General features: G+C 51.1%; 2 protein-coding genes across 3 annotated transcripts in view; both read right to left on the bottom strand.

The window, feature by feature from the left end:
• PLD4 (phospholipase D family member 4) overlaps window positions 1-1,260 on the bottom strand; it is a 7,782-nt gene extending 6,522 nt beyond the window's left edge. The window contains exons 1-3 of the mRNA XM_021711067.1: window positions 1,234-1,260; window positions 629-771; window positions 130-241 (exon numbers count right to left, since the gene is read on the bottom strand). Of these exons, the coding sequence (XP_021566742.1) occupies window positions 130-241; window positions 629-771; window positions 1,234-1,260 (282 nt within the window). The remainder of the gene's footprint in view (window positions 1-129; window positions 242-628; window positions 772-1,233) is intronic.
• A 17,494-nt stretch (window positions 1,261-18,754) lies between these two features.
• Window positions 18,755-21,690, bottom strand: part of CEP170B (centrosomal protein 170B) — a 24,935-nt gene continuing 21,999 nt past the window's right edge. For both annotated transcript variants that reach the window (XM_021711075.1, XM_021711076.1), the window contains exons 13-18: window positions 20,640-20,799; window positions 20,216-20,359; window positions 20,049-20,137; window positions 19,524-19,617; window positions 19,366-19,417; window positions 18,755-19,246 (exon numbers count right to left, since the gene is read on the bottom strand). In XM_021711075.1, coding sequence (XP_021566750.1) covers window positions 18,999-19,246; window positions 19,366-19,417; window positions 19,524-19,617; window positions 20,049-20,137; window positions 20,216-20,359; window positions 20,640-20,799 — 787 coding nt within the window. In that variant the 3' untranslated portion in view covers window positions 18,755-18,998. The remainder of the gene's footprint in view (window positions 19,247-19,365; window positions 19,418-19,523; window positions 19,618-20,048; window positions 20,138-20,215; window positions 20,360-20,639; window positions 20,800-21,690) is intronic.

Here is a 21,690-nt window from a genome sequence, read left to right as displayed (position 1 = left end):
GGGGGTGGGGAGGGAGGCTGGGGGATAAGGGGGCACGTCTGGGTGTTTGCGTATCAGTTCCTTGTTTCAACCGCAACTGAAACCGAGTCTGAAAGTGCCATTTCTGCTTTTGCCACTGAGTCCTCTCACCACTGGTCTATAAATAACCTCTTCCCTCCAGGCCAGGACCCTGTCTCGGCCCCATGGCAGGCCCTCCTGGGAGCCGTGGGCCAGAGTGAGCAGCAAGGCAGCTGTCTTCATCCTGGCCAGGAAGGAGAGGGCAGAGAGGGCCGGATGACTCCTGGCAGGCCCGCAGGACTGAGTGAGACCCCTGCACTGCTGGGACTATAGAGGTCACCCTCTGCCCTGCTGAAAGGTCTCTGCCGCCAGCTCAGAAGGAGGACTTGCCTTGTCCCCTCAGATGGTCACTCCCCAAGGAGCCGGGAGCCAAGTCAGCTGGGCCCCAGCTGGATGTGGGCCCCCACCCAACCCTGGAAACAACCAGGTTGTCCCAAGTACCACCAGGGAGCAGGGTGTCCAGCATCAGGCCTCCCCCTCCCCCACTGACTTTCAGGAGAGGCAAACTACAAAGTCCTGGACTGGGCCAGGCAAAGAGCATGAGAGGCAATCTCAGAGGGACTTCCCTCACCCCCCAAAAGGGCCTTTGGGCCCTGAGACGCCACAGGCAGACAGGCAGGCCAGAAGTCCTGCTGCTCCAGTCCCCTCCTTGGTCTCAGAGCCTGCCCAGACCCCTCTCGGGGCCACAGACTCCAGAGTGATCACCACCTCTTCCTACTCCGGGACCAAGAAGGCTAATCAGCTGAGCGGGTACTGCAGATCTGCCCACTCACTGTGGCCATGGGAATCCTGTGTGTCCCTGGGCTAGACCTGGTATCTCAGGGCCAGGGTGGACTGGGAGACCCCTGTGGGGCAGGGCTCCAAGATCCCCAGTCCCGTGGTGGGCAGCGTGGGGTACTGCAGGCACCATAGTCCTGACAGAAGGTGCCAGACTTCTCAACCTGCAGGACACTGGGCAAGGGCCTGGCTGTCAGTGGGCTGGGGAGTCAGGGTCCTGGCCATCCAGCTGCACCAACTGAGGAGCAAACAGGTCATCTGCCGGCTGACGGAGGCTGCATGACCCTCTGGGCCTGGGGTTCCTGGAAGGCTGGGGTCATGGGGAGGTGGACAGCAGCACCAATCCAGGGCCATGGGCCTGGCTCCTCCCCAGCTGCCCCTAGCCTCGCTGGCACATACCTCTGGGGGTCCTGCCTTGGCGTCCATCCTGGCTCCAGCTGCAGACTGCTGGCCCTCAGTTTGCGGGCGGGCTCAGTGCTGCCTCCGACCACGTGCCCACCTGCCTCCTCCCCTTGCCTCCACCCACTTTCCTTTCACCTGGCTTCTCGGGTAGCCCCACTGCTTCCCCTTCCAGCCACTTCCTCTACCCCAGCACTCCCCTCCCACTTTCTGATGGCTGGGGCTGGGTGGGCGGGCTTGAGGGTGGGGCTGAGAGCCTTCACCTCCAGGGAACACCCACCCTGCCTCTAGAGGGGAGGCACTTCACACTCACAGGCCCACCATCAGTCAAACTTGACTATGAGCCACAGAGACCCAGGAGCAGCGGCTCCAGCAAGATTGTTTAGATCATGCTGCCCGGACCCAGGGGCCAATGGTCTAGGAATGGCACCGGTTCCCAGCTACTGGGAGCCAGGCCCTCCAGCTCTCAGCTCCCATCCCTAGGACCCAGCTTCATGACTTCATAAGGGCTGTGGGAGCTCACCCATTGCCTCTGTGCTCCTAGCGGAGAATAAGGGACGTCCCAGAGGAGACTTCCTGGAAGTCCCACAGGGCACTTCCATTTACTTATCTGTGATCTAGAAATTGATCCAGAACATAGTCAAATGGTTACACTTAGCTGCAAAGGAGGCTTGCAGGTGGAGACAGCTAAGCCCTTCAACCCAGAGAACATAGGTGGGGCCGCTCACTGGCCTGTCCGAAAAGGAGGCCGGCTAGAGATTCCCAGCAAGGGGCTCTGCCTCATCCCATCATCCCTCCCCCTCCCATCTGGGAATCCTGAGTACAGGACCCTGCAGTACCTCATGCTGGGACTTTGAGAACAGCATCCCCACTTTGCATGAGGTCTGGGTATCCACCGGGTAGGTGTCTGCACAGAACAGGGGTGCAGGGTGCTGCCCTCAGGGTGCCTGCGGGGTCACACCACTCAGGTGGTGCAATTTCCAAAGGCAAGGCCTGATGACTGCATCCCAGGACAGTCTGGGTGGGCAGGGAAGTTGAATGGGGAAGAGAACCCCCTACACATCCCCACAGATTCCTTCACCAGCTGACCTGCTAGGGTCAGTCCCTGCCTCCAGGCCACAGTCAGGGCCGCTTCTGCTTGCTGGCTGGGGTGCTGGATACTTGAATGCAGCTGTGCCCTAGGCATCCCCTTGAGGTTTGGGCCCTCCAGGGACTCTGGGTGATGGTGTATACGGGGAGGGGCAGCCAGGTGGGCCCCGCTGTGACATTTTCAGGGCTGGGGCACAAATATGAAGGGAGCCCACTGTCCCCCTGGATGCAAGTTAGACAGTTAGACATAACAGGTTCTCTTCTCTTGTCTTGACAACCATGGTGCATGAGGGCCTAGAAGACGGGCAAGGGGAGGACCCTGGGATTCCTTGGAGCACTCCCAGAATAGTCAGTGGAGGAGTGCCCACTCCCACAGGCCATTCTGACTTCCCACATTGTGAGGGACTTCATGAGTCTGTGTCACACCCAGCCCATGGATCGGGGCTTATCCACAGCCACAGAAAATCACTTTGCTTCCCAGCTACTCCTCAGGACTGGACACAAGAGTGGCAGTGTCACAGGATGGATCCAGGCTTGGGGACATTTGAGCAGGGAGTCCTGGGCCCTGGGATCTAGAAGGGACACAGGAGCTCAGAGGATCTGCTCTTTTGACCCCTCAGATTGCTTACCTGTGAGAAGGACCAGGGCTGGAAGGGGCCCTCTAGAGCTCAGGGCCCAGTGCAAGCCCTTTGGAGGTTCCAAGACTGGCTGTGCATCCAGGACCCATCCAGAGGACCTCACCAGCTCTGCTCTCTCTGTAGCCAGCCTTGCCCTTAGGTCCAGGGCCCTTGGCAGCCAGAGGGTGATAGAGAGGGATTTAGGAGATTTCCCATAAAACAAAAACACTTCTTAAATTTCCTTTTTGTTGGAATTGTCTTTGTAGGGGAGACTCATTTGTCACCAGGGCCAAAGTTTTTTTGTTTGTTTTTTTGTTTTTTTTCTCCCAAACAAGTAAAGGATGTCAAAGTTGGCTTAAGGAGCTACTTAAGCCCACAGTAAGCATTTCATACATAAAGATGCCCTCAACTTACAATGGGGTTATGTCCTGATAAACCATAGTAAGTTGAAGTTGAAAATATGTAGGTTGATAACCAAGAAAAAAAAGAGAGAAAAGCCAGATAAACAAAATCAGGAATGAAAAAGGAGACATTACAACCAATTTTACAGAAATACAAAAGACTATCAGAGACTATTATGAATAACTATCACTAAAAAACTGGAAAATCTGGAGGGAATGGATAAATTCTTGGAAACATACAACCTATCAAGATGTAATCAGGAAGAAAGAGAACAGTTGAACAGACTAATAATGAGTAATGGGATTGAATAGGGAATAAAAGGTCTCCCAGCAAAGGAAAGTCCAGGATTGGAGTGTTTCACTACCAAATTATACCAAACTTGCAAAGAAGAACTAGCACAAATTCTCCTCAAACTGTTCCAAAAAATTAAAGAGGGGACTATTCTCCTTAACTCTTTCTATGAGGCCAACATTACCCTGATATCAAAACTAGACAACAGCACAACAAAAAAAGAAAACAAGCCAATATCCCAGATGAACATAGATGCAAAAATCCTCAAGAAAATAATAGCAAGCTGAATCTAATAGGACATCAAAAATATAATGCACCATGACTAAGTGGGATTTATCTCAGGGATGCAAGGATGGTTCAACATACGCAAATCAACAAACATGTTGCATTACATCAACAGAAGCGACAGAAACCATATGAATATCTCAATAGATGCAAAAAATCATTTGATAAAAGTCAAATTCCTTCATAATAAAAACTTTCAACAGCCCAGGTGAAGAAGGACCATACCTCAACATAATAAAGGCCACATATGACAGACTCACAACTAGCAACATACTGAATGGGGGAAAACTGGAAGTCTTTCTTCTAAGAACTGGAACAAAACAAGGATACACACTTTTACCACTTCTATTCAACATAGTACTAGAAGTACTAGCCAGAGCAATCAGACAAGAGAAAGAAATAAAAGTCATTTGAATTGTAAAAGAGAAAGCCCAATTGTCCCTCTTTGCAGGTGACATAATCTAGAAAGCTTAAAGACTCACCAAAAAAACCCAAAAAATCTTTTAGATCTGATAAACAAATTCAGTAAAGTTGCAGGATACAAAATCAACACACAAAAATCAGTGGCAATTTTATACATCAATAATGAATTAGCTGGAAAGAATCAAAAAGGCAATCCTACTTACAAAAGATACAAAAAACCCTAGGAATACATTTTACTAAGGAAGTAAAAGTTCTCTACAAGGAAAGCTATAAAACACTAGTAGAAGAAATTGAAGAGAACACAACAAATAGAAAGACACTTTATGCTTATGGGTCAGAAAAATTAATAGTTAGAATGTCCGTACTGCCCAGAGTAACCCATATATTTAATATAATTCTTATGAAAATACCAATGTAATTTTTCTCAGAAATAGAAAAACAAAATCCTGAAATTTATACAGAACCAAAAGCAAGCCTAAATAACCAAAGCAACCCTGAGCAAAAAGGACAAAGCTGGAGGATTCACACCACCTGACTTCAAAATATATTACAAGGATATAGTTGCTAAAACAGTATGGTATTGGTATAAAAACAGACTTATAGACCAATGGAGCAGAATAAAAGAACCAGAAATAAATCCACATATTTATAGCCAACTGATTTTTGACAAAAGCCCCAAAAAGATACGTTGGGGAAAGGGCACCCTTTTCAATAAATGATGATGAGAAAACCGGACAACCATATGCAGAAGAATGAAACATCCCTGCCCATGAAGAGAGCCAAAAGGGCCGTTCACTTGGCCTCACAAAATCTTCACATGGCACCCCTGCTGTCTGGTCCTGCTGCTATGTACCCTCCACTTCATGGAAGAGACCCTCTGAGCCTTTCAGTCACTCAGCATTCGGCCTTCGCTATGCAGGATCTACCCCAGGATGGAAGGTGTCCAGGTTGCCAGAGCACCCTGGGGTTTGATTCTTGCCCCTGGGTGACAATATGGAGGCCACAGGGAGAGCTCCAGTGCATGAGGAGTGTCTCTCCCTTGGGTCCGAGGATCCCTGTCCTTCGGCCGGAGGGCATGGTCCACGCACGTGTGCTGTGGTCACTCATCTACTCACATTGTACCGTGTGTTACTGTTTTTTTCCCTTGCTGCTGCCTTTTTTTTCTGCTTTCCAGTCTACTATTGATATCGTCGGATTTTCTTATTACCTCTATCCCACATCTCCGATGGTTTGAAAATTATATTCTCTCTGTTTGAAATTAATTTATTACCAGCCTAGGCAACCCAGCAAGACCTCATCTCTAATAATTAAACAAACAAATAAATACAGAGCAAAAAAAATTAGCGGGGCATGGTGGTGCACACCTGTAATCCCAGCTAGCTTGAGAGGCTGAAGCAGTAGGATCCCCTGAGCCCAGGAGTTGGGGGCTGCAGTGAACCATGATTGTACCACTGCATTCCAGCCTGGGTGACAGAGTGAGACCCCGACTCAAAAAAATAAATGAAATAAAATGAATGAATGCACACAAAATACTATATAAGCTATATGTGGTAATACCAACAATAGTAATAAGACAAACACCTTGTATCCAGCACCAATGTATGACTCAGAGTGTCACCAACACTTCCTGATTCCCGCCACATCTACAGCGATCATCTCTCCTCCCCACTCCCAATGTCATCTCTATTCTGAAACTTGGACTTTTCATTCCCTTGACTTTCACAATCATCTTGCTGTGTGTGTATTTCTCTCCTAACAGAATATTGCTAATATTTGGACTTTACAATTCTTCGGTAACTTGCTTATTTCATGCAGGTGCATGGGTGCCAATCCTGGCTCCTGAGGATCTTTGGGGAGGGAATTTTATACAAAACCAGAGAAGGTAATATGAGGTTGTTTTCCAAGTGTGGGATTATTCTTAAATGGATTGAGTGGACTTGTTGGGTTTGAATCTTAGGGTCATCCTTTGTGCCCAGACTGTAGTTTCTTCTTCTTCTTCTTCTTCTTTTTTTTTGAGTTGGAGTCTTACTCCGTCGCCCAGGTTGGAGTCGCCCAGCTCCATCGCCCAGCTGCCCCGGTGTCGACCTGCTGGGCTCCGGTGATCCTTCCACCTCAGTCGGAACTACAGATGTGCACTAGCATGCCCTGCTACTTTTTTATTTATTGTATGAGGTGAAGTCTTGCCAAGTTGCCTGGGTTGGTCTCGAACCCATGGGTTCAGGCAATCCACTCGCCTTGGCCTCCCAAAGTGCTGGAATTACAGGCTGAGCCACCGAGCCCGGTCAAGACTGTGGTTTCTTTTTTGTTTTTTGTTTTTTCATTTTAAAGATGTGGGGTACAATTCAGGGTTACAAATGTTCATTATGCAGGTACCCTTGCTGATGAGGTGCGCCTCCCCTTCCCCAGGCAGGTACCCACTACTTCCAATCCCACTTTCCCGCTCCCCTCCCAGTAGTTTCCTGCTACTACCTATACTTTTCTTACAGTATTATGGTAGTTGTTTAAGGTCCACTTATGAGTGAGAACACGTGATACTCAACTCTTTGCTTCTGTGAAAGATCACTCAGTATTATAGATTCTAAGTCCATCCAAGTTGCTGTGAAGTTCCTGATTTTGTTCTTCTTTATGGCTGCGTAATATTTCATCGTGTATATGTGCCACTTTTTAAAAAATCCAGTCCTCTTTTGATGGGCAGCACGATTGATTCCATGTTCTTGCTACTGTGAACAATGCTGTGATAAATGTATGTGTGCAAGTATCTTTTTTATAGAGTGATTTGAGTTCTTCCAGGTGTGTTCCCAGTAGGAGGATTGTGGAGTCATGTGGAAGGTGAATTTTTAGATCTTTTAGGAATCGCCACACTGTTTTCCACAGAGGCTGTACTAGTTTAAACGACTGTGGTTTCTTATAGGATGTGTAGACCAATGACAGACCAGATACAGACAGACAGACAGTGATTACGGCTCACATTTTTCCTCACAGTCACAGTGATGTCCCCATGCTTACACGTCTGTAATAAGCTGGGGCAGTGCCCAGTCCCGTTGCTGATTTTTCCTTACCAGCTCTGCAGTTCTTCACATGAAAATGCTGGTTTTCCATCCCAGCGGCTGTTAAAGAGCTCCTGCGGTTCCACATCCTCCCAGTACTTGGCAGCCTGAGACTTTATTTTTGCCAATCTGGTGCGTGGAAACTGGTGTCCAAGTATGGCTATAGCGTGCATATCTCTGAGTATGATGTTGTGCATATTTTTATACATTTACCAGTCATGGGCTTCGTTTTTGGTATAGTCCTAGTTATGTCTTAGACGCTATGTTATCATTATATGTCTCTTGTAAATGTATGCCAGATACAGAGAGTGAGAGCAAGCGAGAGAGAATATGAGAGGGGCCTCCCCAAAACCCAGAATCTATTTATAAAAAATTGTGTATTTATTCTTACATGTTTAAACTTCAGTTGTCTTCAAAGGACTCTTCATTCGAGGCAATGCCCCTATTGAGATGCTTTTTTCCACTGCTCAAAAGTTTTAGAGCTTGTCCATTTTGATGCCTTTTAAGTGCTTCTACCACTTTTTGTTTCACTTCTTCCACATCAGCCAAATGTTTCCCTTTGAGGACTTTTTTCATCCAGGGAAAAAACAAAAAAAGTCACTTAGGGGTCATGCCATTTTGGGTAAAAAACTGCTGAACACTCAGCACGGTGTGGGCAGGTTATTGTGCAAATCACCCATCATGAAATCTCCAAGAGAAAATTTACTGAAGCTGAGCACAGCCTCTCACAACCATGCTAGCTGGCACACTGATGCTGATGGGTTCCTAAATCATCGATCTAGTTGGGGGAAGCCCGTACTACAAGGAGTCCACCGTCCCAAACATAATTCCATGTTTTGGGTGTTCCCTCGCTTGAACAATCAAAGACCAGGATCATAATAGCTTGCAAACTAGATCTGATTCAGGGGATTTTTTTTTCCCTCCGGACTACAACCTAAATCTGACACTCTCGCTCCTTAAATAATTGGCTATAAAATCAGGTCAAACAACGTCTTTCCCCCACTAATATTGAAACTGTTGTTACCGAATAGACAATCCTAGTGCCTACCTAATGCCCTGAGACCTCTTGCTATCTACCGGCTCACAAATAAGTCCATGGACTGAATTTTAGCCATGAGAAAGAATGACAAACTCTGACTTTTTTATTTTTTATTTTTTCACCTTGCCAAATTCTTAACTAAGGGCCCTGGAGACACAGGCTTTTTGTTAATGATTTAATGTGGTTTCCTTTACAAACTGGTTCTGGCATGACATCACACAACAGATAAAGAAGGCAAACCAAAGTATTTTATGATCCTGTAAAGCTGTCTTCTGGGGACGCTGAGCGCCTTTTAAGACATTTACCTGTTCCCTCTAAAGTCTGACTCCCATAAAGCTTCATCTGCACATCAAGAAACTTGAAGTTTTTCCACCACCTTATCTCAACAGGACATCTCCTCTACTGATTTCAAAATTCCTCAGATGGGAGCTAAAGATTTCCAATACAAAAATCTTTAAATCCACCTATAACCTGCAAGCTCCTGCTTGGAAATGTCCTACCTTTCTGGCCTGAACCAATGTAAATATCACATGTATGGATTTATGATTTCTTGTAACTTCTGTCCTTCTAAAATGTATATAACCAAGCTACAACTCAACCACAGTGAGCACACATTCTCAGGACATTCTGGAGACTGGTGCCACGGACCTAAGGTCACTCACATTTAGCTCAGAATAAACCATCTTAAATATTTTACAGAGATTGGCACCCTTCATCAACAAAATACACTGATAATGTTGTACAACCATCACTATCATCCAGCTCCATAACTCTTTTTGTCTTGTCAAACTGACTCTCTGTACCCATTAAATGATAACTCCCATTCCTTCGCCCCCTTAACTTCTGACACCCACCATTCTGCTTTCTGTCTCTATGGAATTGACTACTCAAGTGATCTTATTATTATTATTATTTGAGTTGAAGTCTCACTCTGTCGCCCAGACTGGAGTGTAGTGGCACGCTCCCGGCCACCGCAGCCCCGACCTGCTGGGCTCTGGCAATCCTTTCGCCTCAGCCTTCCAAGGAGCTGGAAGTACAGGCGTGCGCTATCACGCCTGGCTAATTTTTGGTTTATTGTAGAGAGTAGGTCTTGCCAAGTTGTCCAGGCTGGTCTCGAATCTGCGGGCTCATTAGACAATCCACTTGCCTTGGCCTCCCAAAGTGCTGGGATGACAAGCTGAGCCACTGAGCCCCATCAAGCGACCTTATTTAAGTGGGACAAGATAGTAGTTGTCCTTTTGTAACTGACTCCTTTCACTTGGCATAATGTCCTTGAGTTTCATCCATGTTGTAGCATTTGCAGTTTCCTTCCTTTTGTAAGGTCGAATAATATTCCATTGTATGGCGGCCACATTTTGCTTATCCCTCCATCTGTTAACAAATACTCTGGTTGCTTCCATGTTTTAGCTATTGTGAGTAATAATGCTGTGAACATGTGTACACAAATATCTCCTTGAGACCCTGCTTTCAGTTTTTGGGGGTATACCCCAGAAGCAAAGTTTCTGCATCTGTGATCATTCTGCTTTTATTTTTTTGAAGGGTCTCCATACTGTGTTCCACAGTGACTGCACCATTTTACATTCCTGCCAACAGTGCCCAAGGGTTCCAGTTTCTCCACATCCTGGCCATCACTTGTTATTTTTTTGTTTGTTTGGTGGTATCTCACTGTAATTTTGATTTGCATGTCCCTAAAAATGCTGAGCATCTTTTCAAATACTTGTTGGACATTTGTATATCTTCCTTTTGCCTGACTTATTTTTATATTCTATTTCCTTAAGTTGTGTGTTCTTATATCTTAGATGTGTGTCTTATAAGTTGGAGTTTAAACAAAATTATCTAACCTGACAATCTTCACCTATTCTGGCTGAGTTTAGTCTATTTACATTTGTTGTGACTATTGATACATGTTTATTTATTTTTAGTATCTTTTTTGTTTGTTTGTTTGTTTTTTCTGGGGGGAAATTTTTTAAAAATTTTAATGACTGAAACAAATGAACAAAAAACATCTAAAACCTCAGCTTCTAGAAGAACCACTTGTTCTTGCCCACATTGTACCTCCTCTCTTTGTACTTGACCTTGGCCTCCCCTCAACCCTTGTATTTAAGAGCAGGGTCTCTGACGACATCCTTGTTGATAATGGTTTTGTCCAAGGGAATATCCACAGAGTACCTTGTGGGCATGAGGTGATTGTAGTTATAAACGTTCACAAAAGATTTTATCATTGACCTCTTCGCAATCTTCTTGCCCATCACAGTTGTCACTTTGTGGGGATAGCAGTCAATTCCAGCCACCAGGGCATGGCTGTAGGGGCGGTCTGAGGTGCTATGATCAATGTTCTTCACGATGACAGCTTTGCATCCGGAATAGAGTCCGGCCAGGACCAGCATCACCTTCCCATGTTTCATTAACCTCCCATTTCGTCAGCAAACACCCAGACCTACAGCAGAAAACTATTTTTAGTATATTAGATTGTGCTATTTGGCCTGCATTTTATCCAGTAAGTTCCCTACATATGAACCTTCAAGATGTGAACTTTCAAAGATGCGAATCTGTGTATTGTACTGTACGTCAGCTCCTGTATACCAGCTGTTGAACTGTATGCCTGTACTTTTCTTTTTCTTTTCTTTTTTTTTTGAGTTGGAGTCTCACTCTGTCGCCCAGGCTGGAATGCCATGGCACGCTCATAGCCATCCCAGCATTGACCTGCTGGGCTCAGGTGATCCTTCCGCTTCAGCCTTCCATGTAGCAGGAACTACAGGCGCGCGCTACCATGCCCAGTTAATTTTTAATATTATTTTACTGTAGAGACGAGGTCTCACCAAGTTGCCCAGGCTGGTCTGGAACCTGCGGGCTCAGGCAATCCAGTCACCTCGGCCTCCCAAAGTGCTGGGATTACAGGTTGAGCCACTGAGCCTGGTCCATGACTGTACTTTTCAAGGTACAGCACTGTAAGATTAAAAATGTTATCTTTATTTTTTGTGTTTGCTTTTTATGTATCATTTGTGTGAAAAGCATTATAAATCTATTAGTGTACAGTACTGCATAGCCAATTGTGTTAGCTGGGACCTAGGCTAATTTTGTTGGACTTAAGAGCAAACTTAAGTGGTCCCCTCCCACCATGGGAGCTATTCTGTCCTCTCAATAAATCCTGCTTACTCAAAAAAAAAAAAGAAGAAGAAGAAGAACAAATTGGACTTACAAGCACACTCTCAGAATGGAACTTGTTCGTATGTAGGGGACTTACTGTTCTTTTTGTCTTTTTTCTAACCTTCTTTTGGATTGTTTTTTTCTTATTTCATTTTCTCCTTCTGCTCTAATTATTTTCTTTTTCCTATTTGTCTTATTTTTGGGGGTTGGGGTCTTATCCTGTTGCCGAGGCTGGAGTGCAATGGAACGATCATGGCTCACTGCAGCCTCAACCCGCTAGGCTCAGGTGCTCCTTCTACCTCAGCCTCCCCAGTAGCTGGGACTACAGGTATACCACCATGTCCAGATAATTTTCTGATTGTTTGTAGAGACGAGGTCTCACTGTGTTGCCCAGGCTGGTCTCAAACTCCTGGGCTCAAGCAATCCTCCCGCCTCGGCCTTCCAAAGTGCTGGAACTGCGGGCGTGAGCCACTGCGTCCAGCCATCTAACTGTTTTCTTTTAGTTATAATGCTTTGTCCAGAAATATCTGGTCCTCATTCTCTTCATTGCAAACATAGGAGAGGATCAGCTCCCCTGGCCAGCCTGTGGTTCAGCAAGGCATGTGACCTGTTCTGACCAACAAGTTATGAGTGATGGTGGTGTGTACCGCTACTCCTCTGAAGCGATTGTTGGTGCAAGGAGTGCACATTTTTCTCTCTGTCCCATCACGGGCTGCAGCCCACATGGGACAGCCTCCCTCATCCTGGATCAGAGCAGCTACCCGAAGGACTCTTTCCCAAAGTCACACAGACAACCTGCACATCAGCAGTGAATATTCTCTTGTAGTATTGGGGTATCGGCACTGGGAGGAGGTGTGTTACCACAGCACTCCTCAGCTTGACTCTTTATTTTATTATTTATTTTTTGAGTTGGCATCTCACTCTGTCACCCAGGTTGGAGTGCAGTGGCATACTCACAGCCACCACAGCCTCGACCTCCTGGGCTCAGGCGATCCTTCTGTCTCAGCCTTCCAAGGAGCTGGAGCCACAGGCGTGCACCACCACACCGAGCTAAATTTTTGTTTATGGTGGAGACAAGGTCTCACCAAGTTGCCTGGATTGGTCTTGAACCCGTGGGCTCAGGCAATCCTCTCGCCTCTGCCTTCCAAAGTGCTGGGATTACAGGTGCTCATATCGTCTTTAAAGTGTTACCTGCATGTGTAAGAAAACTAAAGTATTTGTTTTTTGTTTTTTGAGTTTGAGTCTCACTCTGTAACCCAGGCTGAAGTGCAGCGGCATGCTCACGGTCTCCGCAGCCTCGAATTGCCAGGCTCAGGCAATCCTTCTGCCTCAGCCTTCCTAGCTGGAACCACAGGCACATGCCACCATGCTTGGCTAATTTTTCGATTTATTGTAGAGATGAGATCTCGCCAAGTTGCCTAGGCTGGAATTGAATCCCTGGACTCAGGCAATCCTCTTGTCTCCACTTCCCAAAGAGCTGAGATTACAGGCATGAGCCACCTCACCTGGCAGAAAGCTGAACTACAATACCGTTCACGCTCCCTGAATTCTGAAAGGATTGGACTACTGTAACATCAGTTATTCCGTTTTCATGCCATTGACCCCTATTTTTGTTTTGTCTTGCTGCCTTCATCTATTCATGCTGTATGCCAAAATACCATAGACTGGGGGGCTCACAAACAGAATCTCTTTCTCACAGTTCTAGGGGTGGGGCTGGAAGGTCCAAGACAGGTGCCAACTGACTTGGTGTCCGGTGGGAGCTCATTTCCTGGTTCATGGATGGCGCCCTCTAGCCATGTCCTCAATGGTGGAAAGAACAAACAAGAAACGACCTGTGTCATACTGTAAGCTCCTCCTCAAGCTAAATAACAATAGTCTTCAAGGCTGGGCATGGTAGCTCATGCCTGTCATCCCAGCATTTTGGGAGACCGAGGCGGGAGACTTGACCGAGCCCAGGAGTTCAAGACCAGCTTGGGCAGCATAGCAAGACCTCATTTCTACAAAAAGTACAAAAAAATGAGCTGGGTGTGGTGGTGTACTCCTGTAGTCCCAGTTACTTGGGGGGCTGAGGTGGGAGGATCACTTGAGCCCAGGAGGTTGAGGCTGCACTGAACCATGATCATGGCGCTGCACTCCAGCCTGGGCAACAGAGTGAGACCTCATCTAAAAACAAAAACCAAATTAAAAACCCCAGCTATCTCATTAAGACTTTATTTTAAGTGTATTCTTTTTTGGTATAAGTTGAATGGCCATGATTTCTTTAAAATTTTTTAAAAATTTTAAATATGTGGGGTACAAATCAGGGCTAGGTATACAAATGTTCATTATGCATGTACCCTTGTTGATGAGGGGGTGCCCTCCCTCCCCTGGAAGATTCCTACTACTGCCGGTCCCACCCCGGCCCTCCTCTGGCAGTTTCCCACTACTGCCAATCTTTTTTTTTTTTTGAGTTGGAGTCTCACTCTGTCGCCCAGACTGGAGTGCAGTGGCTGCTCCCGGCCACCGCAGCCTCGACCTGCTGGGCTCCGGTGATCCTTCCGCTCAGCCTTCCAAGTAGCTGGAACTACAGACGTGCGCTACCACACCCGGCTCATTTTTGGTTTATTGTAGAGATGAGGTCTCGCCAAGTTGTCTGGGCAGGTCTCAAACCCGCGGACTCAGGCAATCCACTCACCTCAGCCTCCCAAAGGCGCGGGATTACAGGCTGAGCCACCGAGCCTAGCTGCCAATCTTTTTTTTATAGTATTACCGTAAGTGTTCAAGGTCAACTTATAAGTGAGAACATGTGATACTCAGTTCTTTGTTTCTGTGATAGGTTACTCAGTATTATAGATTCTAAGTTCATCCAGGTTGCTGTGAAGTTCATAATTTTGTCCTTATTTATGACTGCGTAATATTCCATCATGTATACACTCTTTCTTTGAAGTGTTTTTTTCTGGAAAACTTCCCTGGGGGGAAAAAAAGTCATATTAATTTCTGTATAGAAAATGTGTGGGCTTAGTTTTTTCTGAAGATCAGGTTTATATATGTCGACAATATAGTTAGCTGGAGATGAATTTGTGTAACCATACGTGTGTGTGCATTCATTTGTTTCTGCCCATGATCCCAGACCCAAGGTAGGGTCCGCGCCACTGAACTACCATCTCTGTCCCTGCAGGGCCCTTTCTGGGCCACTAGGAAGCTCCCACATGCCAGCTCCCACCATGCACCCAGGCTGCTTGGCCATACAACCACCGCCGCTCCACCGGCCCTGCTTCCGGCCGGAACCTGGCATCTCCTTGGTCTGCTCTTACCCCACCTGGGGGCCAGCTCTGGGCTCCAGGCTCATCTTCCCGCATCCTCCCCAGCATGGCCCATTCTATGCTCCACACTCTTCCTCCAGAGCAGCCCCTACGACTTCACGCCCTGAGTCAAAACCTTCCTTGCTCTGACCTGACTAGACAAGAGGAGAAAAAAGAGCTCACACTCCTTAGGAAAAGGCCTTGAACACAGTCCAGCACAGTGAGTCACCACCTGTCTGGCCCTGTCACATCCCACCTGCCTCACCTCCTGGAACCTGAGCTGAGACCTCCCCTCCTGCCTCCTTGTCCCCCCTAGGCAGACACTCTCCTCTACCTCCTGCAGCCACCAGGCCCTGGGGGTGTCTGTTCATGGGACTTCCAGGGGTCTGACTCACTGGCGGGAGGTCCTGCCCCCATGCGGCCTCAGGGGCCTGTTGCCCTGACTCAGGTCTCCCTACCTGGCCCCATCCATGAAGGTGGTCAGGCTGGGGTTGTCCATCCTGGGTGCAGCCCCGGGACTTAGACACTGAGGCAGGAGGTGGGGAGGGCCCAGACAAAGCCTGTGGAGTCCTGTCCTCGCCATGTTCTTGGGGGACCACTCGGCTCAGTCACCCTCCACTCTCTGCAAACTTGTCTCAGACGTGTCCCCCCGGTGGGCAAGTGGTGACAACTGGCATCCCAAATGCCATCCACAGAGGAGTACTTGGTGATGGTCTCTCCAATGGCCACCACGGGGAGTGGAGGACAAGGGGCTCAATGCAGCCAGGAAGTTGTGTATGCCTCTTTGCTGTGTCTGTCACCACTTGGCCCCTGTATCCTGTCCGTGATCTTCCCACTGTATCTGTCATCACCTGGGCCCTGTGTGTTCTGCTTGTTGTGTCCATAGCCACCCACCCCCACGTCTATGACACCTGTCACTGCCCAGCCCCGACATCCTGCCCATGGCACCTGTCAGCGCCTGGCCCCCATGTTCAGCCCACTGGCAAAAGGCGAGACTCTGAAGGTGCAGGGCGTGAGTGCCACTAGGCAGCCTGACTGCCTCATCTCTGCCTCAGTGTCCTCCCTGGGCCTGAGATACAGGGACGGTGACTGCCCTCATAAAGACCCAGGGCTGCAGGCACCAGTGACGTGATGGCACACGAGGATGGGCACCCAGGGGTTCTCCCCCAGAGCCACAAACGGGAGAGAGAACTGGGGATAGCTGGGCATGGTGGCTCACTCCTGTAATCCCTGCACTTTGGGATGACCTGAGTCCAGGGGTTTGAGACTAGCCTGGGCAACTTGGTGAGACCTCATCTTTACAATAAATCAAAAAATTAGTTGAGCGTGGTAGTGCCTGTCTGTAATTCCAGCTACTCAGGAGGCTGAGGTGGGAGGATTGCCTGAGTCCAGGAGGTCAAGACTGCAGTGAGCTGTGACTACCCTGCGGCACTGTACTTCAGTCTGGGCAACAGAGTGAGTTCCTGACTCAAAAAAATAATAATAGCATCTTTTAAAATGAATGTTTCAGATCCAGTGTGGTGGCTCATGCCTGTAATCCCAGCACTTTGGGAGGATGAAGTGAGAGAATTGCCTGAGTCCAGGGGTTCGAGACCAGCCCGGGCAACTTGGTGAGACCTCATCTTTACAATAAGTCAAAAAGTTAGCTGGGCGTGGTGGTGCACGCCTGTAGTTCCAGGTACTTGGAAGGCTGAGGCAGAAGGATTGCCTGAGTCTAGCAGGTGGAGGCTGTGGTAGCTATGGGCGTGTCACTGTACTCCAGACACAGAGTGAGATTCTGATTCAAAAAAAACCAAAAAACAAAAAACTGGGGGTAACCGAGGGGCTCACGGCACAGCGCTCCATTTCTGCTGCCTGTTTATGTGGATTATCAAACTCTTAAGAGCGCTTTTTGGATGCTGCATCATCCATGCAAACATCTGGAGTTTGAGCTTTGCAGTCTCACTTAGGCTGCCACTTTGTGGCAGCATCCCTGAATTGCAGCCTCCCCTGGTCTCCAGAATCTAGGGGTATCTTTAAGCTCATGAAAGGAGACCTTTAAACCCAAACAAGGAGACTCATCACCCTGGGCTGAGCATCCCAGGGTGACGAGGACCACCCCACCGCAAACACCCTCCAGGGAGAAGAAAGGCCAAGGCAACAGACCCGGGTATGCTGCCATGTGACAGAAGAATGATTTATTAGAACAAATTCCATGACAAATCATATAAAATAACCATTTTCTGAAAGCTCCACAAGACCACCTGAGAACAATGCAGAGCGAGACCTCCAGGAAGCAGGTGAGCCCCGAGCCCGGGCAGAAGCTGGAGCGACAGAATCCAGCGTGGGAGGGACACAAACTGGAGAATTAAACAAATTGCACAGCGATGATCCAGGGGTGAGGTGTGGAAGGAGGTGTGGAATGGCCACCGTTTGCTCCGGGGCAGGCGGCGTGGGCAGCCGTGTGGGGACATGCAGGGAGGGCAGCCCGGACTCGCACCTCCTGTGGACAGCAGGCTCTGGGAGGGGATGGGGTGGCACCCCCAGCCCCTACACACATACACGTAAACATCAGGTAGGCTGTGGGGTACCGAGGCACCCAGAACCAGTGCCCCAGCTCTGAATCAGCTCCATGTAAACAGAGGATGCATACTTCCCACTCGGGCCTCTGGTCCCAGCCTCACACACCTCTTTGCCAGCCACTCGGCTGTCCATGTCTCTCTTGCACAAATTCCAGGAGGCCTTGGAGCCCACCCATGCCGGCCTGGTCTGGGTGGGACACCCACCACCTGCCATAGCCAACGGGCTCTTTGGCTTAGAGCTCCAGCCACAGGGCCTCCCTGGGAAGGACAGCAGCAGAAGGGTCACGCCTGGCACATTCCCAGCTGAAAGAATCCTGAGAAAACAACGATTCCTGCAACCTGTCCCTGCCCTATGCCCTCTTAATGCCCATGGGAGGACAGGGTGCGGCCAGAGGGAGAGGGCATGTGATCTGAACCACCGAGCTGGGAGTTTCCAGAAACCTGGTCTCCAGGTGCTTTGGTCTGGCGCCCACCCCCTCCTGAAAGGGCTGCTCACCTACCCGGCTGCACCCAGACCCTCAGAAGCCCAAGTGCGGAGGCTCAGAGTTCCCCGCCAGGACCTGCCCTGCAGCTCTTGAGTGCAGCATGGAGCAAGCCTGGGCTCACTGCGTGGACGCATGCTGTCTTTGCCCCTGTGCACACATGGGGCGGGACAGGTGGCCAGGAGTGGAGGAGGGGCCTGGGCGTGGGAGGCGCCCACCCACAGGGTTATGGCACGTGTGGGGGTCTTCAGGGAAAACTGCCTGTGGCCAAGTGGATGGGAGGCCCAGGTGCACACACATGGGGAGGCTTCCTCACCCGGCCTGGGCCTAAATCAGGAACCTCTCAGCATCCGGGAGGAAAGCAGGGTCCGGGAGGCCAGGGGGCCCACAGCCAGTCCGCTGAGGGAAGCTCCTCAGTGGCAGGGCGGGCAGCAGGGCCTCCGCCGAGGCGGGCCAGGGTGGGCTCTGAGCCAGCTCACAGCCAGCCGCAGGCCACACCCGGGAGGGCTCTCCTGGGCCGGTGGTTTGGCAGCTGTGTGCACCAAAAGCTCGATGCTGTGAGGCCCCAGCAGTCTCCGTGGCCCCTGCCTGCCCTGGTGGCTTGGCTCTGGCCTGTGGCAGGTGGGAGCCATCAGAGCAGGTGCCCCGCCTTCCTCGACACTCTCAGGGATGGCAAGCTCTCTGTTTGGCACTGAGTGACCCCATGGCCAGCCTCTTTTCCTTTGCTGGGCCTCGGACCAGCACACAGAGACATGGCGGGTGAGTGCATGGCACAGCCGGTCAGGCCTGGAGGGCACCCTGCAATGGCACCGACAACTCTTTCCTTTAAAGCTAAGACAAAAATAACAGCGATGGAGGGGAGGGGTGATGCCCTCGGGCCTGGCCCTTGGCAGCCACCATGCCTGGAGCTGGGCCAGGAGGCCGAGGGGGCGGCCACAGGGTGGGACAGGTGGCCAGGAGTGGAGGAGGGGCCTGGGCGTGGGAGGCGCCCACCCGCAGGGTTATGGCACGTGTGGGGGTCTTCAGGAAAACTGCCTGTGGCCAAGTGGATGGGAGGCCCAGGTGCACACACACGGGGAGGCTGCCTCACCCGGCCTGGGCCTAAATCAGGAACCTCTCAGCATCCGGGAGGAAAGCAGGGTCCGGGAGGCCAGGGGGCCCACAGCCAGTCCGCTGAGGGAAGCTCCTCAGTGGCAGGGCGGGCAGCAGGGCCTCGGCCGAGGCGGGCGAGGGTGGGCTCTGAGCCGACATGCGACCCTTCCCAAGTCCTGGCTGTGCTGAGCCTGCAGGGCCCCTGTGTCCTGTGAGCAGGTCCAGGTTCCCGCCAGGGTCCACGATAGCGTTGATAACTGGGGTGGGGTAGGGAAGGTCAGGCTGGGGGCCTACCTACCTCACCCTGCCCCACAAGTCAGGGCTCCCAGAGAAGCCCTGCCAGCCTCCCTCTTGGCCGGGTTGGGGCCACACCCACCTTCCAGCTGCTTCTGTACCCGCCTTAGTTCCTTCAGAATGGAGCTGATCTCCTGGAAGAGGCAGGAGGGGAGGTGAGCAGCTCTTCAGGGCATCCCCTCCCTAGGCTCTGGGCAAGGCCAGCTGGTGGGGCTGCCCAGTGGTGTGGGACAAGCTTACTTTGTTGGATGTCTTCAGGATGGGCACCTCATTCTCGGCGTTGATCCTTGCTTCCAGCTCTTCCCACGCGCGCCCCGTGTTCTGGAAGAGGATCCTGCCAAGAGGCAGGAAGGGCAGGAACAGGAGCAGGATTGTGGGTCGCAGAACCAAGGTACAACAGCCTCCCAGATTGCCCCAGGCCATGACGAGGTTCATACTACCCCCTCCTAAGCCTAAGGGGGAAAGCAAGCCCCGGAGCAGAGCCTGGGTTGATGGACACCATAGTCCTGGCTCTGTGATGAAAGCCAAGGGCTGGGGAGGACCAGACTGGGCTTGGGGGGTGGGCAGGGTGGTCCTGGAGGTACCGGCCCCTCTGACCGCAGGGCCTGCTTGCTGGAAGCTGTGCACACGCAAGGGCCAGCTTCACACTGCACATGCATGTAGGCGCTGGGCCTCTGCCCCTGTGGGGAAGTGGCCCGGCACTGGCCCCAGCTCACGCGCCCATGTTGGAAGCTGTGCGTCCAACCGGCAGGGCTGGCAACTCACTTCATCTTCTCAGCGAGGTGCTCTGTGTTCTCACGGATGGCCTGTGATAGCTGGGACACGGGGTTCAGCATCAGGTTGTCAAAGATCACCTGCAAGAGCCGGTATCAGCGTGGCCACAACCCCCAGGAGCCCCCAACCCCAGCTTCACGGCTCAGGTGGGTGCCTGCCTCCTCACGGTTCCGAGGCCTGGTCTTGTTGGCCAGGGCATCCTCGCAGCTGTCGTTCATGTTCTGGTCCAGGCCCCGAGAGGTCAGTGCACCGGGCGGCACCTTCTGGAAATTCAGGCTGGCCTCTGGGATTCGCTGCACCAGCTGCAAGACGCAGGCCAGGTGGAGACTCCCTCAGGAGGGGCAGGTGGGCGGAGGCAGAGGTGCTGGGGATGAGGGCACCACTAGCTCCCACGCTCTGGTTCTCTGGGTGTGCGCAATGGGGCCCCTGCATGGGTGCAAGGGCTGCCCGGGACCTGACCTGACCCTCTTGGGGCCACGGGGCCTGGCTGAGCTCAGTGCGCCCTCTTGGCACGTGCACAGGGGTGGTGGGAGCCTGGCAGGCCTAGCAGCTCTGGCTCGGGGCTCAGATTGCAGGGCTCACCTCCTCGCGGGCAGAGATGGTTGAGGCAGGGGTGCTGGGTGCATTGTTGAGGGAGGGGCCGCAGACAGACCCTGGGGAGCCCAGTGCATCGCTGTCCCCAGCCACATCGTGGATCTCCTGGGCCAGGATGGCCACATCCTTCACCAGTGTCTGGCTCAGCCTGCAGTAGGCGGGAGAGGGCAGGGCCTATGGGTCCTTGAGGCCAAGCCCCAGCATGGAGAGCGTGGGGTGGCAGGGGCTGGGCAGGCCTGGGTGCCATTCCTCTCAGCCCCAGGTCCCGACTCCAGGTGGTGAGGCAGGTGCTGGCGAGGCTTGGGATAGAGGCCTGGGAGACAGGGCTCCGAATACTGGCCACTGGCAGCACAGGTCCTGGTGACCCCTGGGAGGGCTCAGCTCCCAATGCCATGAAGAGGGATGGTGGGGCTGAGACGGCACCGGACAAGAAGGCTGGGCAGAGACTGCCACAGGCTTGGAACACGCCACACCTCCTCCCTCTCCAGCCCCCACAGCAGTGTCGAAGCAGCCAGGCCTGAACAGTGTGGATGTGACTCAACCACAGGTACCCACTCTGCAAGCAGGGAAACTGAGGCAAGAGAGGAGGTGGGCTGAGGCCACAGCAATTAGAACCTGGGCTCCTGATGACAAGGGCTGGAGCTGGAGAGGGTGAGTAGGTGGACCAGGGCAGCATGGCCACAGGGGACTCAGCTCCCAGCCCTGCTCCAGCCTGGCCACACGTCTCCCCTCGCCAAGTGACAGACACTGCCCAGAGAGGCGCGCAGGCGGCCAGAGGACAGAGGCTCAGCCAGGCCCATGCCAGCTCCCAGGCCCCCTGTTGGAGCCCACAGACTTGTCACCCGTCCTATTGGTGTCCCCCTCATCCCAGCACAGCAGGTCTCACAGTCAGCAGGTCCTGCCCACTTAAGCCTCTGGCCCAGGCTTTGGGGGCACAGGGGCCCCACTGCATCAATCACTGGTCCTTATAGGAGAAGCCTCCTATGAGCTTCCTTGACACCCACACCAGCCGTTAGCCGAGTACCAGACCACCCCCAGG

Source organism: Carlito syrichta, unplaced genomic scaffold (genome assembly GCF_000164805.1).
Source record: "Carlito syrichta isolate Samal-C Ts95f unplaced genomic scaffold, Tarsius_syrichta-2.0.1 Scaffold301850, whole genome shotgun sequence".
Lineage (NCBI taxonomy): Eukaryota > Metazoa > Chordata > Mammalia > Primates > Tarsiidae > Carlito > Carlito syrichta.
The sequence above is the reverse complement of the archived record's forward strand: the minus strand, read 5'-3'. Positions and strand labels throughout refer to the sequence as shown.